The sequence below is a fragment of the Pteropus alecto genome, unplaced genomic scaffold (genome assembly GCF_000325575.1).
Source record: "Pteropus alecto unplaced genomic scaffold, ASM32557v1 scaffold113, whole genome shotgun sequence".
NCBI classification, from domain to species: Eukaryota; Metazoa; Chordata; class Mammalia; order Chiroptera; family Pteropodidae; genus Pteropus; species Pteropus alecto.
In genome coordinates, this window is record NW_006433949.1 from 7,578,150 (window position 1) to 7,596,322 (window position 18,173).

General features: G+C 52.5%; 2 protein-coding genes across 5 annotated transcripts in view; both read left to right on the top strand.

Annotated features, from left to right (window-relative positions):
• The first annotated feature begins 55 nt into the window (after positions 1–55).
• On the top strand, positions 56–11,074 carry MMP11 (matrix metallopeptidase 11). Of its 3 annotated transcripts, XM_025044492.1 has the most exons (8): positions 56–327; positions 5,097–5,326; positions 6,264–6,407; positions 6,486–6,619; positions 6,764–7,005; positions 7,125–7,341; positions 8,017–8,274; positions 9,226–11,074. In XM_025044492.1, the coding sequence occupies exons 2-8, from the start codon at positions 5,118–5,120 to the stop codon at positions 9,357–9,359; spliced, it is 1,338 nt and encodes a 445-aa protein (XP_024900260.1). In that variant the 5' UTR covers positions 56–327; positions 5,097–5,117; the 3' UTR covers positions 9,360–11,074. The 3 variants fall into 3 exon arrangements, with proteins under 3 accessions (XP_024900260.1, XP_024900261.1, XP_024900259.1); XM_025044491.1 differs by lacking the exon at positions 56–327 and having other exon boundaries at positions 4,772–5,326; XM_025044493.1 differs by lacking the exons at positions 56–327; positions 8,017–8,274; positions 9,226–11,074 and adding an exon at positions 7,865–8,006 and having other exon boundaries at positions 4,768–5,326.
• A 143-nt stretch (positions 11,075–11,217) lies between these two features.
• SMARCB1 (SWI/SNF related, matrix associated, actin dependent regulator of chromatin, subfamily b, member 1) overlaps positions 11,218–18,173 on the top strand; it is a 30,471-nt gene continuing 23,515 nt past the window's right edge. Inside the window, exons 1-3 of one of the 2 annotated variants that reach the window (XM_006908669.3) lie at positions 11,218–11,541; positions 14,818–14,956; positions 16,667–16,796. In XM_006908669.3, coding sequence (XP_006908731.1) covers positions 11,449–11,541; positions 14,818–14,956; positions 16,667–16,796 — 362 coding nt within the window. In that variant the 5' untranslated portion in view covers positions 11,218–11,448. The remainder of the gene's footprint in view (positions 11,542–14,817; positions 14,957–16,666; positions 16,797–18,173) is intronic. The other variant, XM_006908670.3, reaches the window with a different exon arrangement.

Genomic DNA, 18,173 nt, shown 5'->3' on the forward strand with positions numbered 1-18,173 from the left:
CTCGCCCAAGGGGCGCCGGGCACGCGGGCTGGGCCCAGTGGCGGAGCTGGACCTACGGGGGCGCCCGGGGTGGCCTGGAGCCGCCCGTTACCTAAAACTTTCTGGGTCCCTGTGGGCGTGATAGAGAACTTCCCGTCTCTGGAGGTGTGCAAGTGGAGCCTGCGCGGGGATCGCCGCTAGACGCACGCCCCCTCCCAGCATGGGGAGCTGCTCCTCGGTGCCCCAGGCGCAGATGCTGGGGTGTGTGCTGGGGAGGTTAGCAGAGGGAGTGGTTAAAGGGCCCTCTATTCATCGCAAGGACAAAGCAGAGCTAGTGTCAGCCTTCAGGTGTGTGGCCTCAGCGAGCACATCTCCAGGTGTGCAGTGGGCTGGAGAATTAAGGAAGAGCTGGGGAGGGCAGCAGCTATGCTGGAGGAGGTGCCACTACCTGGGCACCTGCAAGTGGCAAGTCTGAGAGGCTTGGAACCAGTACGACGTGAGCTAGAGAGCTACAGTGTGTGCGTGACAGTGAGAAAATGAGAAAGAAGCGGGGCCAAGGGTGGGCAATTGAGACCCTCGGAGAACAAGGGTGGGACAGCAAGGAAAGGGAGGAGGATGTAGGATCCAGAGAGAAGAGAGTCCACGTGAGAGAGCAGCAAAACGAGGAGAGGAGGGAAGATCCTGGGGTGCGTGTGTCAGCCTGTGTGTGCCAGGAAGCCTGCATGCTCCTCTTGATTTGGCTTTAACGGACTAGTCACAGGGGTGGCCAGGCAGGGCCCGGGGTAAGAGCCTGGGCAACTGCAGGCCCTCAGGGCCCTGGGAGCCCGTACCACCCCACCTCAACTGGCAGCTGAGGCTTCCAGATAGCTCAGGCAGGGTTGGGACTATTAGGAGGTGCGACAGGCAGGAGTCGTTGGACTGGTCCATGAGGAAGGAGATCTGACCAGCTGGGTCCCTCTGTCCAGCCACCCCAGCTCTGCCCTGGCCAGCCTGCCCTGCACTGGCTATGGGAACAGGAGGGGTAGGCTGGGTGGGATAGGATGAGTTGGGGGCACCTCAGCCTTTCTTCTTCCCCAGCCCCTCCTAGCCCCCTAGGACTTGGGGTAGAGTTGGGAACTACTGTAGGTAGCAGTTGAAGCTATGGGCTCGGGAATTGGAGAAATCTGAATTTGAACGATGTGACCCTAGGCGAGCACCTTTTGTACCTCAGAACCTTACCCTCTCAGTCTTATCAGGACTAAGTGGGAGATAACAGTGCCCACTGCTGGGCGCTGAGGATTAAACAAGGTAATTTGAGGAGAGGTACTGCCAGGCACACTGGAGACATTTCGTCACCTGTAGCTACCACTTTGATGCTTGTGTACCGTCAGTTGGGGCCGGGTCTGAGCTGGGTTGTCTGTCTCTCTGCAGATATGCAGGGAGCATTTGGGGTCGCCTCAAATGTGTTTTTCCCCGGGCTGCCATTGGCAGGGCCAGGAAAGCTCTGTAAATATTTATCCATCCCAGTTTGTAGCTTTCAGGAATGATGAAAGCCCCGCAGCCCTTGGGACCAGCAGGGGAGGGGAGGAAAGGAGAAGGTTAGGCTACATGGGGGGAGAAGATGGACCTGCCTGCCAACTGGCTGTGTGACTTGGCCAGGTTGCTTGGCCTCTCAGCCTCAGAGGGACTTGATGCTGCGTAGAATGTGGTGGTGATGCTCCCCTGTCTTCCTCACAGCCTAACAAAGTGCCCCGCCGTCAGGGTCATCTCCTGCGGACAACAGAAAGTGTAACTATGATTAATTATCCCTCTTGGAATAACAACAAACTGAGGCTCAGGGAGAGATACAACTAGCCTGGCCTTATCTAGCACTTACCTATCCTGGGGTCCAGTTTTAGCGCCCCTCTACCAGGTACTTCCATTTTCTTGACTGGAAGTTGTCCCAGAGGCTGATCTTGAGCCTCTAGCTCAGCCGGGAGATTGAGTCAGCTGAGAAATTCCTCGAGGATATTTGAAGCTGTGGTTTGATGCCCGCCAGAGGAGGGTGGGGGTGACTGAGCTGGACACACACCACAGGGCAGGCCAAGGGAGGCTACTGGCCGAAGAGGAGGAGGGAATGCACCAGAAGAAACTCTTCTCAGCAATGTGGGTTTTGGAGATAGGCCGAGAACTGAGAGGGTGCAGGGAGAACTCTGGGTGGGGAGGCATAAGCCCTAGGTCTAGGTAGAACTCTTGCGTGACTTGCTGTGTGACTCTGGGCAATGTCCTTGACCTCTCTGGGAAATGCCTGTTCTCTGACCTCCCTGGGGCTGTAGAATTCCAGCAAACCCTGGGAGGACCAGTGAGCCATTTTAGAAATCAGCAGGCTGCCTTGTGTCAGGCCTTGCATATAGGGCATCTGGCCCCAGGCAAAGATGAATGGGGGTCAGTGGGGCAGAGAGCCTGTGTCTCATCCCTGTAATGGGAAAACTGAGGCCAAAAACCATTAAATGATAGGCTTCCCCAAAAAGGACCCCATTGTCTGGAGGCCTCCATTCTAGTGCCTTGTGCTCAATCTCTCTCCAAGACCAATGAATGTGACACAGACAGGGAGCAAGAGGCTTCTGGCTTGCGAGGAGTCACGAGTCACTCTTTTCTTGATTTGCAAGCTCTCTGTTTTACAATTTAAAGTGGAGACTTTGGGGGAGCTGTAGAGAATTTGGTGAGAGCAGATCCCCAGGTGTGGGAGGAGAGGGCCCATAGAGGTGAGGAGCCGGGCCAGGGAAGAGTCTCTGCCAGGTGCTGCAGCAGGCATTACGGAAGGAGAGCATTTAGTTCTTTGCTGTGGCATCATCTTCATCTGACAGATAGGGAGGTCGAAGCTAAGAGAGGACAGTGACTTGCCCAGGGTCACTTTGTCCAGAGTTGCCATTGCATAGAACTGGGTCTTCTGAATCTCAGACTGTGGCTCTTTCTACTGCATTGAGAGTGCTATGATCCAGGGGTCTGGGCATAGACTTGGTGCCTTATGGGGGGCAGGAGAGAAAGGGAAAGTATAAATGTCAATTACCCACCCTCCTTCCCAGGCTGGCTGCTCCAGACCTCTCTTGTGGGCAGAAGAGAGATTTCTACCCATGAGCATAAACAGAGCTGGCAGGCTGGGCTCTGGGTAGTTTAGAACTCCCAGGAGATGACACAGCCCTGCCCTTCCTAGGGAGGATCCTGGTACCCCTGCCAGGGTTGGGGAAAAAACCTGTTTATCCTGGAAGTCAAGGGGAACAGTGTGCAGAGCGGAAGGAGCAGGCCCTCATGGCTGGTCACACAGACCTGGGATCCACATCCTTAATGTGAAACCTTGCATATGTATTGTCCCTACCTTGTGGGAGGAGTCGGGAAGTTCAATGAGCCAGCCTGCAAAGTACCTGGGAAATAGCAGGTGCTTAATAATTTCCTGTTCTTTGGTCACCAAAGTGAGGCCAGCCTGCAGCCTTCCCTCAATGGAAGGGTGACTCCAGCCCAAGGAACAGAGGTAACAGGTAGGTTGGGCCATGAGCACAGACAGCCTGCCACCTGCCAGCTGTTACCTGGGCTAGTTGCTTAACTTCTCTGGGCTTTGTTTTTCATCTGAGACATGGGCGTGATGAAGGTAGAGTTGGTGATAGATCTCATCATAGGCTAAGAACATGTCTGTAGAGCTGTTGGCAGGGCCCTAGCCTAGATAAAGGTGAACAGCAATAGTGATAAGTATTTATTAGCAGTAAGCCTAGTATCGGCTGGAACCCACAACCCAGTGAGGCTGGGCTCTGCCGGGTAACCAATTATTCAATAAGGCAAGCTCTGAAACTCAGGGAAAACTGGTCCAGGACCCCACACCCCAAGTAGCTCCACAGCCCCCCAGGAGTTCAGAAGCTCCAGATGTTCAGAAGACCCCCTCATAGTGGGGCATTCTTGGGAGTTCGGTCTGGGTGGTTCTTGGTGGTGTCATAATCAGGAGCTTGGTGAGATTGGGACACTGATCATAGCCCTGGAGCACATGGGGCCTGGGACAGCTGCCAGAGACGGAGGCTGAGGGTGGGGCTGGGCTGCCCAGCTGCCACCCCAAATATGGCAGTGGGGAGGCCACAGCTGTCCAGACCAGACAGGCCCAGACCAGACAGGCGCTGAGTCTCTCAGCAAACAGCACTACTCCATGCCTCTCTTCCAGCTTTGTATAATGTCCACAGCTAAGGCTTTGCTTCTGACCATAAGAGTCCTCACCTAGCTCCTGCCATGACCTTGCTGGGTGACCTCACAAGGTCTCCCAAACTCTTTGAGCTTCTGCTTTTTTCATGCATGAGAATGGTGACCTCTACCCTGGGACTTGGGAGCTCCAGGTCAGAGTCACCATTGGTGGTGCTAGGGCTCCAGCAGGGCAGGGCTAGGTGAGGCTGGGAAGCAGGTAACTGTTCCCCACCACACATGCATGCATGCATGCATAGATGGAGGGGCCAGGCAGACCACATCTAGCCCTGTTGTATGCCCAGCCCTGGTGGGGTGTGAGCAAAACTGCCCCCAAAAGTCAGACTTCAGTTCTAGTTACCCTTACCAGGTGCCTGGCCCCCTGGCTAAGTGCTTTACATGTATTGCCTTGAGTCATCTTCAGGTCAACACTATGGGGAGATACCATCCCCATTTTGTCCGGTGAGCAGATTGAGGCAGGGCTGCAGCCCCTCCACACTGGGGAGGGTCATAGGTGGATGTCCTGGGCAGTAGTAGCTCACGTGACTTGGTGGGGGTGGGCAGTGGGGGGAGCAGGAGGAGCTGTCTGGCCTTTCCTCATAAGCTTTATTGGGGACCATTCCTGAGTGTATGTAGAATACAGTCTACTCTCACCTAGAGCTCACCAGCCCAAATGGCTGGAGTAGGTGACAGGCAGGCTGGGGCTGCTCCAGGAGGGAGGGACAGGCAGTAGGAGGCCTTGGAGTAAGTCATCAAGAAACCAGTCATCTTCTGCCAGTGGGCCTGAGGTATGACAGTAGGCAAACTTTCTCTGGCTCTCTGCTTGCCTAGTGACATATGGGCTGGGGCTGAGCATAGGTGTGCTGACAGCCCACACCTCTAACATTGGGACACAGGGACTTGAGGCCTGACCAGGTCTCCATATCCTCTCTCCTGCTCAGGATGCCCACCGTCATCACCTGATGAGAAGGAGGCCACAGCCCTGGCATGAAGCTCCTTCAAGCAGCCTGGCATCTACCTCTGTCACCCAGGAGGTCCCCCAGCCTGCTGGAGGCCCCAGACCTCCCCGCTGCGGCGTACCTGACCCACCTGATGGGCTGAGTGCCCGCAACCGACAAAAGCGGTTTGTGCTGTCAGGCGGGCGCTGGGAGAAGACAGACCTTACCTACAGGTAGGGCCCATAGCCATGAACAGGCTCTAGACCCCTGTGTCCATGTATATGTCTGCCACCTTCACACCTGCTTCTCGAGACACATGCCAGGGCTAGGTCTCCATGGTTAACAGATCTGTGTGTCCACCGACCCTTGAGCCATCCATGGACCAACACCCCTGAACCCCAACTTAGATGCACGCACGGGCAGCATCCCTTCCACACCCATGCCCTCCCACGACAGAGGAGCAGTGCTTCTGTAAGCACATATCTGATTGCCCTGTAGACATGCCAGGGCACAGCCTTCAGTCCCACAGGCAGCTTCTATGGGGACCTACTAAGGGCCAGGCCCTGGGACTCCATGACCTGTCCTCTTGGGGAGCGGGGCATTAACCATGTCATTGTTTAGATCTAGCATCACGATTCGGGATCCATGCAGGTGAGAAACAGTGGTGAGCAGGACAAGAAATAGCTCAGGTTACCTGAGGCCCCTGGGAGTGATGCAGAAGCTGAAACTTAAAACATCCTACAGGCGGGGGAACTCTGCTTGGGAGAGAAGGTACATGAAGACCCGTGTGGTATCACTGGCATTGGAGCTGAGACTGCTGGGGCATTCAGAAATGTCCTGAGTTGGGAACTGGGAACCAAGAGTGGTCAGGTCAAGGGGTCAAGGTCTCCCTACAGTGAGCAATACAGTCAGGTCTAGAAGGTGGGTCTTGGGGCTCCTGGTCCTGTGTTCTTCCTTCCAAATGCAGACACATGTATGTACTTAAAGACACAAATCCGCAAAAAGATGTGCCCATGTGGCAAAGGGATCAGTGCCCCACACCTGAGGTTCACCTGGCCTGCGTCGACATGCATGCATCCCACTGAACATCCAGGGGCAACTACTGGCTCAACAACCATCAGGGACTGGCCCTGCCCTGAGTGAGGCCCGGGCTGCTCCTCCTACCCCCAGGATCCTTCGGTTCCCATGGCAGCTGGTGCGGGAGCAGGTGCGGAAGACGGTGGCAGAGGCCCTACAGGTGTGGAGTGAGGTGACACCACTCACCTTTACTGAGGTGCATGAGGGCCATGCTGACATCATGATCGACTTCACCAGGTGAAACGGTGGCCTGGGACCCCTCTGGGAACAAGCCCCAGCTGTCTGCAGCCACTGACCGCCCCCACCCACCCACAGGTACTGGCATGGGGACAACTTGCCATTCGATGGACCTGGGGGCATCCTGGCCCATGCCTTCTTCCCTAAGACCCACCGAGAAGGGGATGTCCACTTCGACTATGATGAGACCTGGACTATTGGGGACAACCAGGGTATGGGCTGGGGACCAATTTTCCAGATGGGCAACTGAAGATCATAAAGAATGGGGACTTGCCAGGGTCCCTGAGCTGGGGTCTAGAACTTGGGTATTGTGCTGCAGGAGATTCAGGGATTGCTGGGCTATCTCCCTTTTCCAGGTACAGACCTCTTACAGGTGGCAGCCCACGAATTTGGCCATGTGCTCGGGCTACAGCATACCACGGCTGCTAAGGCCCTTATGTCCCCTTTCTACACCTTCCGCTACCCACTGAGCCTCAGCCCAGATGACCGAAGGGGCATCCAGCACCTATATGGCCGGCCCCAGCCAGACCCCACCTCTAGGCCTCCAGCCCTGGAACCCCAGGCTGGGGTGGACACCAATGAGATTGCACCACTGGAGGTGAGGCACAGGAGGGTGGGAAGACAGGAGTTGAGGCCCTGTCCCAGCTTTCCTCACCCCACTGGCCTCTGGCTCCAATGTGGGTTCTTTCCTGGCCCTCCTCCCTCCCCCTGCCTCAGCCGGAAGCCCCACCAGATGCCTGTGAGGTCTCCTTTGATGCAGTCTCCACCATCCGTGGCGAGCTCTTCTTCTTCAAGGCAGGCTTTGTATGGCGGCTGCGTGGGGGCCACCTGCAGCCTGGCTACCCTGCGCTGGCCTCTCGCCACTGGCAGGGACTGCCCAGTCCCATCGATGCAGCCTTCGAGGATGCCCAGGGCCACATCTGGTTCTTCCAGGGTGAGTAGGGGCTGGGAAGTCACACTTGAGATTTCCAGGAGCCGGGAATGTTATGGTCAAGGGCAGGGACAGACAGACAAATATGATGGGCAGGTGCCTTGAAGCCTTAGCCCCAAGGGAGAGCAAGGCTCACCCCTTTGAGCACAGCTGGGTGATTCCTGGAGGTGGCGGCACTCAAAGTAGGTGTAGAATAGAAGGTATTAAACAGTGGGTCACTCATTAGCCTCCAGCCCAGAGGTGATAGTGACTCACCTGAGGGCACAACTTAGAAAAGGCAGAACAGGGATTTGATTTAGGTCTAGTGACCCTAAAGCATGTGCTGTTAACTTTCAGCTGGTAGAGGGGAAAGACTGGAGCATTCCAGGTGGCAGGGACTTCATAAACAGAGGTCCAGCCAGAGCTTGCTGGGATAGGGCCCAGGGCTGAGGCCCAGTGGGTGGTGAGCGGTCAAACACCAGGGGAAGGAGTGGGACCTCAGGCACCTCTCTGCTGCTTAAAATAACCTTTCCCGTGTACCTCCCAGAGCCTATACCATCCCAGCACATCCCCGCTGGCTCCAAGCAGGACAAAGAAACGGAGGCTGGGAAAGTCCGTGGCAGTGGTGGCAGCTGGGCAGGTTCATGGTGGCTCGGCATGGCAGTTGGCTAGTTCCACTGCAGCCTCTCCTCTCCATAGGTTCTCAGTACTGGGTGTACGATGGTGAGAAGCCAGTCCTGGGACCCGCACCCCTCTCTGAATTGGGCCTGCTGGGGTCCCCAGTCCATGCAGCCTTGGTCTGGGGCCCTGAGAAGAACAAGATCTACTTCTTCCGAGGCGGAGACTACTGGCGCTTTCACCCCAGCACCCGCCGTGTGGATAGCCCTGTGCCCCGCCGGGCCACCGACTGGCGAGGGGTACCTTCTGAGATTGACGCTGCCTTCCAGGATGCTGATGGTGCGTTGCGGATGGGGCAGCTGGTAGAAGTGGTGCAGCAGCCACATCTCCCACCCTGTGGTGGCTGGATGTAGGCTCTTCATCGCAAGTCCTTTGTCCAGCACCCTCCCCATCTGGCCTACTCCTTGTGCTAGGGCAGTGCTATACCCCCCATGTTGTAGATGAGGAGACTGAGGGCTAGAGAGGTGCAAAGACTTGTGCAGGTTCCTGTTATGGCTGATAAAATAGAAACCACTGCTCACTGAGGACTGATGATGCTCCAGGCATCTAAGCTCCCTACATGTATTATACAATGCTCAGATGTAGCACCTGTTATGAACCCAGTTTCCAGAAGAGCAAATAGAGGTTTAGGTGTTCCCTAACTGGGACCACCCAAGTGGACAGTGGACAGCCAAGACCTCCCTGACTGAGGCAGTCCCTGCTGAGCCACCCAGATTCCTGCATCTCCAAAGACTAGATTGGGGATTCACAGTCCAACGCTCACCCCCATGACCCCTGCCACTTTGCTTTTGTGCTTTCCCAAGTGGGGACCTGCTAGGAAATCTGTCTTGTGGTGACCGTGGGTTCTGGGGCTCCAGGTTGCTTGTGTCACCCACCATAACTCAAGATGCCCATCTGTTATCTGGCTGGTGGGTGCAGTAGGGTGAGCTGGAGGGAGGGGTGGCGAGGGAAGCGGGACTTGCTTTCCTGAGGTAGGAGGTGGGTCTCTGAGTCTCCCGGCGTCTGTAAGGCTGGGTGGGTAGCCCAGACCAGACTCTGGGCAGGCAGGACTCCTCCAAAGGAAAAGAAGTTCTGGAAGGGCCACCCTGAGGCCTGCAGGTTTTAAGGAACTCAGCAGTGGCCAAGGCCTTCCTACCCAGAACTCCCCCTGTGCTCATCCATGGGCACAGCCTGACAAGCAGGTGTGAGGCCTAGTGTCCACTCACTTAGGCCTCACTCTTCTCTTCTCAGGTTATGCCTACTTCCTGCGTGGCCGCCTCTATTGGAAGTTTGACCCTGTGAAGGTGAAGGCCCTGGAGGGCTTTCCTCGCCTCCTGGGCCCCGACTTCTTCGGCTGTACAGAGCCCGCCAATACTTTCCGCTAACTACTGCTTGAATGCCCTCAGGGCCCCTGACCCCTGCCAGGCCACTGACATTGCCTAGAGACCCGTGGCCATCTTTGTGACTGTGGGTACCAGGCACAGAACAGAACCTGTGTCTCCTCAGGGGGATGGGGAGGGGGTGCTGCCACCATGACAAGTGCAGGGAAGGCCATGCAGGTCATGGTCACCTGTCAGCAACTGTTTCAGACTGGGCTGGGAGGTTTGGCATTAAGGGTGAGGTGGTCTTGGGCTGGCTCTGCCCCACCTGTGCAGGTCACAGTCATACCTGCTGCCCTTGCTCTCCATCCCTGTCCCTCAGGAAAGGACCTCAGCAGGGCTGGGGGAGTTGGAGTCCTTGTTGTCCCTGTTGCAGGGTTCCTGCAGGGTGCTGGCACATGGATCTTGGGCCCCCATGGCCTTCTGCCTTTTCCCAAGAAGTCAGTTCTGGGTAGTTGCTTGGAACTGGCTGCCTTCCAGTTGGTGATCCTGGAGATGTTCCCCAAGATCCAGGCCAGAAGGTTAAGAGTCAGCTGGGGAGAGGGGTGCTTCCTGCTGGAGACCCAAGGCCCTGGAGGCCTCAACATACCTCAATCCTGTCATGTGCTAGATCTTCCCCGGCCCTCATCCGAGCACTGAGACCTTTCAAAGCCATGTAAATGTGTGTATAGTGTGTACAAAGCTTTTTTTTTTTTTTTTTTTACTGAGGACTATCATTAAACACAGTCATTTTCTACCTGCCTGCCTGGGGTTTCTCTGACTACGTGGATAGAATGGGGAAAGAGCTGGGCTAGGGAAGTGGGAGGCCTGGCTTGGGACCTGCTCTGTTGTGGAAGCCAGAGTAGCAGCCTACCCCACCACTAAGCCTCTGGTTCTTGGGGCTGGGAAAATGTTTAGGGCCCCTCCTGCTCCATTCCTCCATCTTATGTCACTGGACTCCCTTAGTGGCTTCATAAATGGCTCTCTGCTTCCCCTACTTGCCCCTCAGACCCTCAGATCATCTTCCACTAAGTGGTGGTCACTTTATCTGTTCTTGCCATGCCCCAGCCTCTGTCCCACCATTGTCAGGACACAGAACAAAACTCGTATTTACCACAGCCGACCCTTCCTAACTCTCAGGTGTCTCCTTGCCTGCCATCCAACCCTGTGTGTATCTCTTCCATAGTAACACCTACTATAGCTGCAATTTTTATCAGACTTAACCATATGAAATTGTCAGCAGTGGGCCATTTTTGACCTACTGCATTGTTCAAGGGGATACACAGATGCTTTGACGCTTTCGTTAATCTCAGTCCTCACCCCCAGCTATAAGCGTCACAGGACAGGGCTGTCAAGTTTCACCACAGGGCTCAGCTTGTTGCCAGCACAAAGCACAGGGTTAAGGAATGGAAAAGGTTCCCACCCTTCCAACACTCATCTGATGCACTAGCCAAACCAAATACCACCTGGGCTTTAGAATCCTGCCAAGTTGGGGAGCCTTTGCCCACGCTACCACCACCCAGTGTAGTCATTCTGCCCATTCCAACAGCCACAGGAACAGATGTGGGCCCAGAACTGAGATATCTGTTCCTAGGAGCCCTCTTATCCGCTCAGCTGAACTGCATTTTCCGCGTGGAGAAACTGAGGCATGGTACTTCCGGCCTCCTCCTCGCGTTCAGGTCTCAGTTCGTTCCTCTTCCACTGGACTGAGTTTCAGTCCCAGCTTTAAGACTGGGAAAGCCACCACCTGAGTCAGGGCCTCGGTTGCTATTTCCACCTGCGAGAAGTTTTCCTCGGTACCTGGATTTGGGAGACAGACTGGGAGGAAAAGAAACGGGTCTAGGCTCCTTTAAGGGACTCGCGGGAGCGCGCCTCGGCTTTTTGTTTGGGCGGCGGCAGCGCGCGCGTCAGCGTCAACGCCCGCGCGTGCGCACTGAGGGCGGCCTGGTCGTCGTCTGCTGCAGCGGCTGAGGAACCCGGCGGCCGCGCGAGCACTTGGCCCAGCCCGCTCTTCGCCTCCCGACTTCGGCTCCCCTCGATTCGGCGCGTCCTGGCGCCGCTTTAGCCCTCCTGATCCCACGCAGCCCGGCCTTGGCCACCCGCCTCCACTGCCACAATGATGATGATGGCCCTGAGCAAGACCTTCGGGCAAAAGCCCGTCAAGTTCCAGCTGGAGGACGACGGCGAGTTCTACATGATCGGCTCAGAGGTAGCCCGCGGCGCGTCCTCGCTCTCCCAGGCCCGGCCCCGCGGGAGCCTCGAGGCGGGTCTGCGCGCCGGGAACGCGCGTTTCCATTCATCGTAGCGGGCGGGTGCGCGCGCACACGCGGCGCGGCCCAGTGGGGCGCGGCCCAGCGAGGCGTGGCCGGGTAGACCCCGCCCCGCGCTCCTCTGTGATTCTGAATGTACTTACCCATATCATCGCGGTCGGGAATGCATCCTGCTGCCAGGGCTAGGGCTGAACGAGGGGCCACTGGTTTCACGCTGAGTTGGTACAGTTCCAGGAAGACACAAAAGAACGGGGTGTTTTGATAGCCCCTGCGACTCTTGAGGGGGAAGATGTTGGCGATCTCATATGCACCCCCTCCCCCATTGCTACATTTGGGATCCTTGAAATCGCAGGTTGTAAACACCGGTTTAAGGAGGGCTCATTCACATTGTGTTCGTTGCCTTCGAAGTGGGCTGGGAGGTGTTTTGACAGTGTTTTGAGCTTCATTTACCAGGGAAGAAACAGGTTGGGAGGAGGAGGATTGCTGTTGGGTGGATAGGATCTTCCTAGTTCATTTGAGGGATAAGGCCCCAGTCCCTGAGCTTGGTCTGTCAACAATTCAAAAGCAGTTGGCACTTTGGATATCTTGGACTAACTGAATTATTACAGCGGAAACATCCTAAAGACCTTTAATCCTGAATCAACTGGTCCTTTAATCCTACAGCTGGTCCTTCAATGGTAGTTTGTACTAAGTGTGTGAATTTTTTTCAGATTGCCTCAGACTAGCCCTTCTTGGTCTGAAGGCAGCCCTCAGTGTATATTCATTTTTTTAATGGATATACAATTCATATGTGCATATAACAAGCAGTAGAGTCTTCTCATGTAATGAAATAAGTGCTAACCTTGCTAAGCTGAAGCAGTTACAAAATGCCAAGGGTTGCCTTTCCTTGGAGGAGTTTTCAGTATCAGGGGAAGCTGCCAACATTTCATTCTTGTTTTTACAATTTTTGTTGTTTTTCTTCGCAATTGAAATAGTGTGAATGAATTAAGCCTCATGATGGTCACTCCGAGGCTATCTGTGATTCCAGGTTTGTCTTAGTTGTATTGAATAATGAGACCCATGTTCTCAGCATCAGAATTTTAGTGTCACCGTTTTTCATCATTTTGTTTTTTAAACAAAAGGCAGGATGCAATAAAAATTTCCATATCACATAAATGCTACTCTTCAAAGATAGCCGTGCTGGGGAGATGGATCCAGTGCCTGTCCATCTGCCAAGGTTTAGAATAGTCCTCATAGGCTTAAATGCAGGATACAAAAGGCAGTTGAGGAGTTGCAGTATGTGATAATGGCAGGTTGTTTAAAGAAACCTTTACCTTATCTAATTGGCAAGAAAAGCAATCAGTTTGGTCTTGACTCTGAGTGGGTGGTACTTTTGGAGTGCAACTTTTATTTATTAGGTGGAGCAAACTGAGAAGAAGCATGTGGCCAGGTGGGAAGAAAGTCAGGAGGCCTGGTTCCAGCTTTGTTCTGCCTCCGTATCACTTTTCTCATAATGAGATGCTTAGTCTAGATGGCCTCCAAGTTCTTTTCTGTAACACATTTTAGTTTCTAGAAAGTTAACGGCGCTCTTCTCTTTCAGCCTTGTTGAATGAGAACGTTGTCCTGAGACCCGGTCAGTATAGACCCACATGGGAGAAGGGAGAGGAAGTTTGCTTTCTGAGCCTGGCTTAACAATCGTTAGACCTTTCGGGGTCTGGGAAAGGTTCAAGATCAGAATGCTGTTTGTCGATCTTCAGTAGCCCGTGTGACTGCATTAGGTGGATGGCCTCCAATTCCCTTCCCCTTGGGAGACAGGTACCATATTCAGGGAGGTGGGCCGGCCATAGGATCACACTCAGTGCCTCCATGCCATATCCATGGAGTGGTTTTGGGAAGGCATCTGCAGTTGCAGTGAGTATGTGTCACTATTCTCCTGCCATCTGCAGGCAGCTGTATTCAAGCTAGGGTCACAGACCTGAGAGGACCCTAGGATATCCCCAAGTCAACACCTTCATTTCACAGGCAAAAGCTGGTTCAGGGAAACCCAGGAAGGCAAGCCCTGGTCTCCTATGTTCTGAAGGGGCCTTAGGAAGGGTCGAGAAGTCCTGGAGCTCTGCAGGACCTGTAAGGTAGTGGAGGATGTTATTGTCAACGTCTTTTCAAAAACCTAATGGAAACTATACATTTACCCTTGAATGATAATGGCACTCAAGCCAAATAATGCACAGTAGGTCTGTGCCTGCTGTATAGAGCATGAGTGATTCACTGTGGTCACCTTCCATCACACTGTTCAGCAGATCTGGTTGTCAATCATCAAAATCTTTAATTCATGAAAAATAGAGAAATGTTTTTATTTAATAGATATACTATGCTGGGTAGATAAATAGGAAAATAATAGAAGTGGTTCTTTGTGGAGTGAACTCCAGAGTTGCTGAGCATTTGACAGATGAGTAAAGAGACCCAGAAAGGGGAAGTAATTACCGGTCACAGGTGGAGCCGGCATCTGGCACCCAGTTCACTGGCCATCCTCTGCCATGTAATTCACATGATCATTTTGGAAAAGTCAATGAAACAATGGAATTTCTTTTTAAAAACTTTGGGACTAGATTTTTTCCTTTTCATTAAGGAAGCCATGCTTGAGTATTTAGTACAAAGCAAACTAAAGCTATTATTTGGGGAAGTAATGATTTATATAGCAGTCTGGTGATTGCCGATAAGTCCTTTTTAAATTTTTCGGAAAATTCCTTTGGTATGCCTGGTTTGAATTTTATTACTAAACAAAGCAACAAGGCCACGGGGGAAATTATCCTGCATCTGTCTAAAATTAAAAGACCTTTTTGGTGTTTATTACATCTTAAAAATATCAAAGTGTAGTCCTTAAGATGAAAGTCAAAGCAGCCTTACGTTTTTGGAAAGTGCTAGAGATCTTAGTCCGAAATCAAAATTACTGTAGGCTTGTTGGGGAGCTCTGGAGGCCTGCCTCACAAAGCTTGGTCCTGTCATCAGGTTGCAGATGTTGTTGCCTCTGCCCAGAGGGGCAGATGCAGGCCAGATGTGCACTGCTGTTGAACCCTTGATGTCAGCAGAATGTGTTTTTATCGCTGGCGAAAGTCTGGTGCCTGATAGCCAACTCATCTGATTGTCCATCGCCTGATCCAGTGGAGCCTCTGCGCCAGGACCCTTCCCTCTGCGTGGAGATGCGACCCTCATAATGAGCCTTCTTGCTTTACTCATAGGTGGGAAACTACCTCCGTATGTTCCGAGGTTCTCTGTACAAGAGATACCCCTCACTCTGGAGGCGACTAGCCACTGTGGAAGAGAGGAAGAAAATAGTTGCATCGTCACATGGTAAAAAAACAAAACCTAACACTAAGGGTGCGTCTTCACGAGGGTTTGTAAACCTGTTTCAAAACCACTCGCTTATGTCATGAAGATAAAACGTTTTCACTCCAGTGTCTTCACTGCAGCCTTGACCTTAGTGTGGCAGGGAGCATCCTAGGGATGGGGCACACATGCAGCTCAGGCATAAAAGTGGCTCCAGATAGCCACTGGTGGTCCTTTGTCAGGCATTTTCAACAGGGCCAGGGGGTGCCTGGGGAGGGCAGGGCTGGGATAGTGGGTGCTGTGAAGACATGTTGGTCTCAAAACGTTTTAGGAATGCTGTGATGCTCTGCCATCTGCCGTGGGCATATTGCGATAGTCACCCTTCATCAGCCCAAGTGGCGGGTGGTGGCCCCAGCTCCCACTCCCCTCTGGGGCTTTCACCGCTTCGCTTCCCAGAGCACATCCATCCCATAGCACTTCATTCTGGCAGCCAGTGTGCTAGAGCCCATGTGCATGTCCCTGCTTGTTGTGTCTGAGGTGTGCCTGGGGCTTGATAGGTGAGCCACCTGACACTAGTGACAGTAGAGACAGTAGCGTGCTTCAGCCGTGGCAGCTCTGTGCAGGGCAAAAGGTTACTCTCAGACACTCTGGGGGCTTCATCAGGAAAATCTCATGGTCCATTTGGGTTTGGACACAGCACAATGTTTGGCAGGTAGCGAAACTGCTTCCCTCTTGGCAGTGGCGCCTTGTAGAGAGCTGCCCGGGGCCTGGGTGAAGACCCGCCCTGAAGCCCTGTGTATGTGTGCCTGTCTGTGCGTGCGAGTGTACGCTTTGCAGCCTGTCCTGTTTGGTTGTGTTTATAGGTGCTACTGTGGTCTTGTCTACTGTGGGCAAAGTAGTGGTTCTTTTAATGCAGGAGCCGGAGCTTCTTTTTATCTGCTGCTATAACATTTCCACTCACTCGTTTTTAAAAATCTCCTTTTTGTCCTCCCTCTGCTCCCCAGTAGGCACCAGTCATTAACGCAGTGCATTCCCAGCTTTGCTTTCCCCTCTGCAAGCCTCAGGTGAAGTCTCGGTGACTCTTCTGCCTTGTGCTTTGGAGGCACTTCCCCCGTAACTGATTTGTTTCTCCAGGAGAAGCCAGGCTGGACCTGCAGACAAGTAGCAGCTCTTGACCAAGCTTTCCTAGAAGAGCTGTGGGTCGAGTTGCCTAGTATCTGTCCTGTTTCCTAGACAGCACATGTTGATTGGCGCAGGGCCAAGAGTTCATGTTCAGTATGAAGCAGCTCTTTCCAACTCTCTGGGCTCTTGTTTTAAAAGAAAAGTATTTTTCATCTTTCATTCCATCTTTCCACTTTGCTTGATGTTGTGGATTGCAGTGGTGTCAGACCTCTTCCCACTGGTGGTATAACTCTGGAGTCTTCCTTTTCTCCTGAGAGCCCTCGTTGGCTGTGCTGTACTGTAGCTGCTGCTGCTGCTGCTGCCGTTGCCCTGTGTACTTCCTCTGTGCCCTCAGTTGGTGCTCCTGGGACAAATGAGTCCAGGGAAATCCTCAGGGACTGTTTACCCAGTAGGACCTCTAATAAAGTACTCAATCCAGATTGCCCTTTTGGAAGAGGCCAGCATTCAGTAGTAGTAAGGTTGACACCTGCTTTTCCTACCTCCTGCATGCGAGGACTTTGATATGCTGCATCTACTGGCTGCTGCTGCTCGCTGTGCCCCACACCAGCAGGGTGACCGCAGTGGTGTCTCTGTTTACAGATCATGGATACACGACCCTGGCCACCAGCGTGACTCTGTTAAAAGCTTCAGAGGTAGAAGAGATTCTGGATGGCAATGATGAGAAGTACAAGGCTGTGTCCATCAGCACAGAGCCCCCTACCTACCTCAGGTAATGCACCCTGGCAAGGACGAGCTCTTGGGACACCCTTGGCTATTTTTCTCATATTCCAGAACTGGTTGGGGTTAAGTTGAACTGAAATAATTTTCAGCACTTCACACACTGTGCTTACAAATCGTTTTAACCGGGTTTCAAAGTTTCTTTATCTTTGGAATTTCTAAGAAACACAAGCCAAGTCTTGGGTTCTGGAGAGTGGTTAGAAATGCTTTGAAGGTGGGACTAATCTGTCAGAAAAATTAGTAGCCTAGATCAAGTCACAAGAAACAATAGATTTTAATGTACAAATTTAGAACCTTTAAGTGTGTCTATAGTAACAATCAAGCAGGCAAGTAATTGGGAAGCTATATTATAGAAAGAGTCTATTAATTTAGATTTATAAGAAAAACTTGGATACCCTAATAGATAACTAGGTAAAGGGTGATCTACGCCAGAAAGAGTGAACAAACACACTTTCTGTGATGTTTGTCCTCATATATAATTAAAAATTTTCAAAGTAAAAAAATGTAAATAGCAACATGAGAAATAGGGGAAGATGTGACAGAGGTATACTCACGAATGCTGCAGTGGCCTGTATGTGGGCGTGATCTTTTTGTAAAGTATTATGACATCAATGTTTTTTTGTTCTCTGGCCCATTAATTTCACCCCTGGAAGTTTGTCCCAGAGAAATAATTTTAAAAAACACCACCACCAGCAAAAACCATTATATGTACAGGGATACCCTTGAGAGCACTGTGACCGATAATGGAAAATACAGATCCGCTTGAGTGTTCAGCCTTGGGGAGAGGCTGAATGTGAGAGTACACCCACTGGAAGAGACGAGGTTGTAACCTCACATGTTGTAATTAAGTAGACTTGCAGTAACCAAAAACGTGGTGTACGTGAGTGAGACCTGCAGAATATCTTCTTCACTCTTTCAGTTCTCAAGAATACATGCATTTATATGCAAAAAACCCCAGGAACACTAAGTGGGGTAGAGAGGGTTATTGTTTCTAGTGGTGTAGTCATGAAAAATCATTTCTTTTCACATTTTCTCTCAACTTGACTTTTGGATTGTTTCTATAATCTACTCCCTGCCCTGAAAAAGGCGGCACAGATCCAACCTGGCCAGCGTTAATAGATGTGTGCTCTACAGATTTCTTTTTTTCTCTGAGGGATATGGTAAAAACATAAGGATAGCTAGACTTTCTCAGGGGAGTGGCAGAAGGAAATTAGGTACACATGGATGGGACTTTCAAGTCTGCACATGTCAGCTGGGAACCTTTTATGGGGCAATAAACACTTTCTTAATGATCGTGTCATATGAGGAACAGCTGCGAAGAGTAGAGTCCTGTTACCCCTGAGGTCAGAACTACTCAGGGGAAAGGGGT

What these genes read in the sequence shown, in the direction of transcription:
- MMP11 (XM_025044492.1), top strand. Translation starts at nt 5,118, where the DNA reads ATGAGAAGGAGGCCACAGCCCTGGCATGAAGCTCCTTCAAGCAGCCTG. An exon ending in GACTATTGGGGACAACCAGG is followed by an intron (nt 6,620 to 6,763) that starts GTATGGGCTGGG and finishes TCCCTTTTCCAG; the next exon opens with GTACAGACCTCTTACAGGTG. An exon ending in ATGAGATTGCACCACTGGAG is followed by an intron (nt 7,006 to 7,124) that starts GTGAGGCACAGG and finishes CCCCTGCCTCAG; the next exon opens with CCGGAAGCCCCACCAGATGC.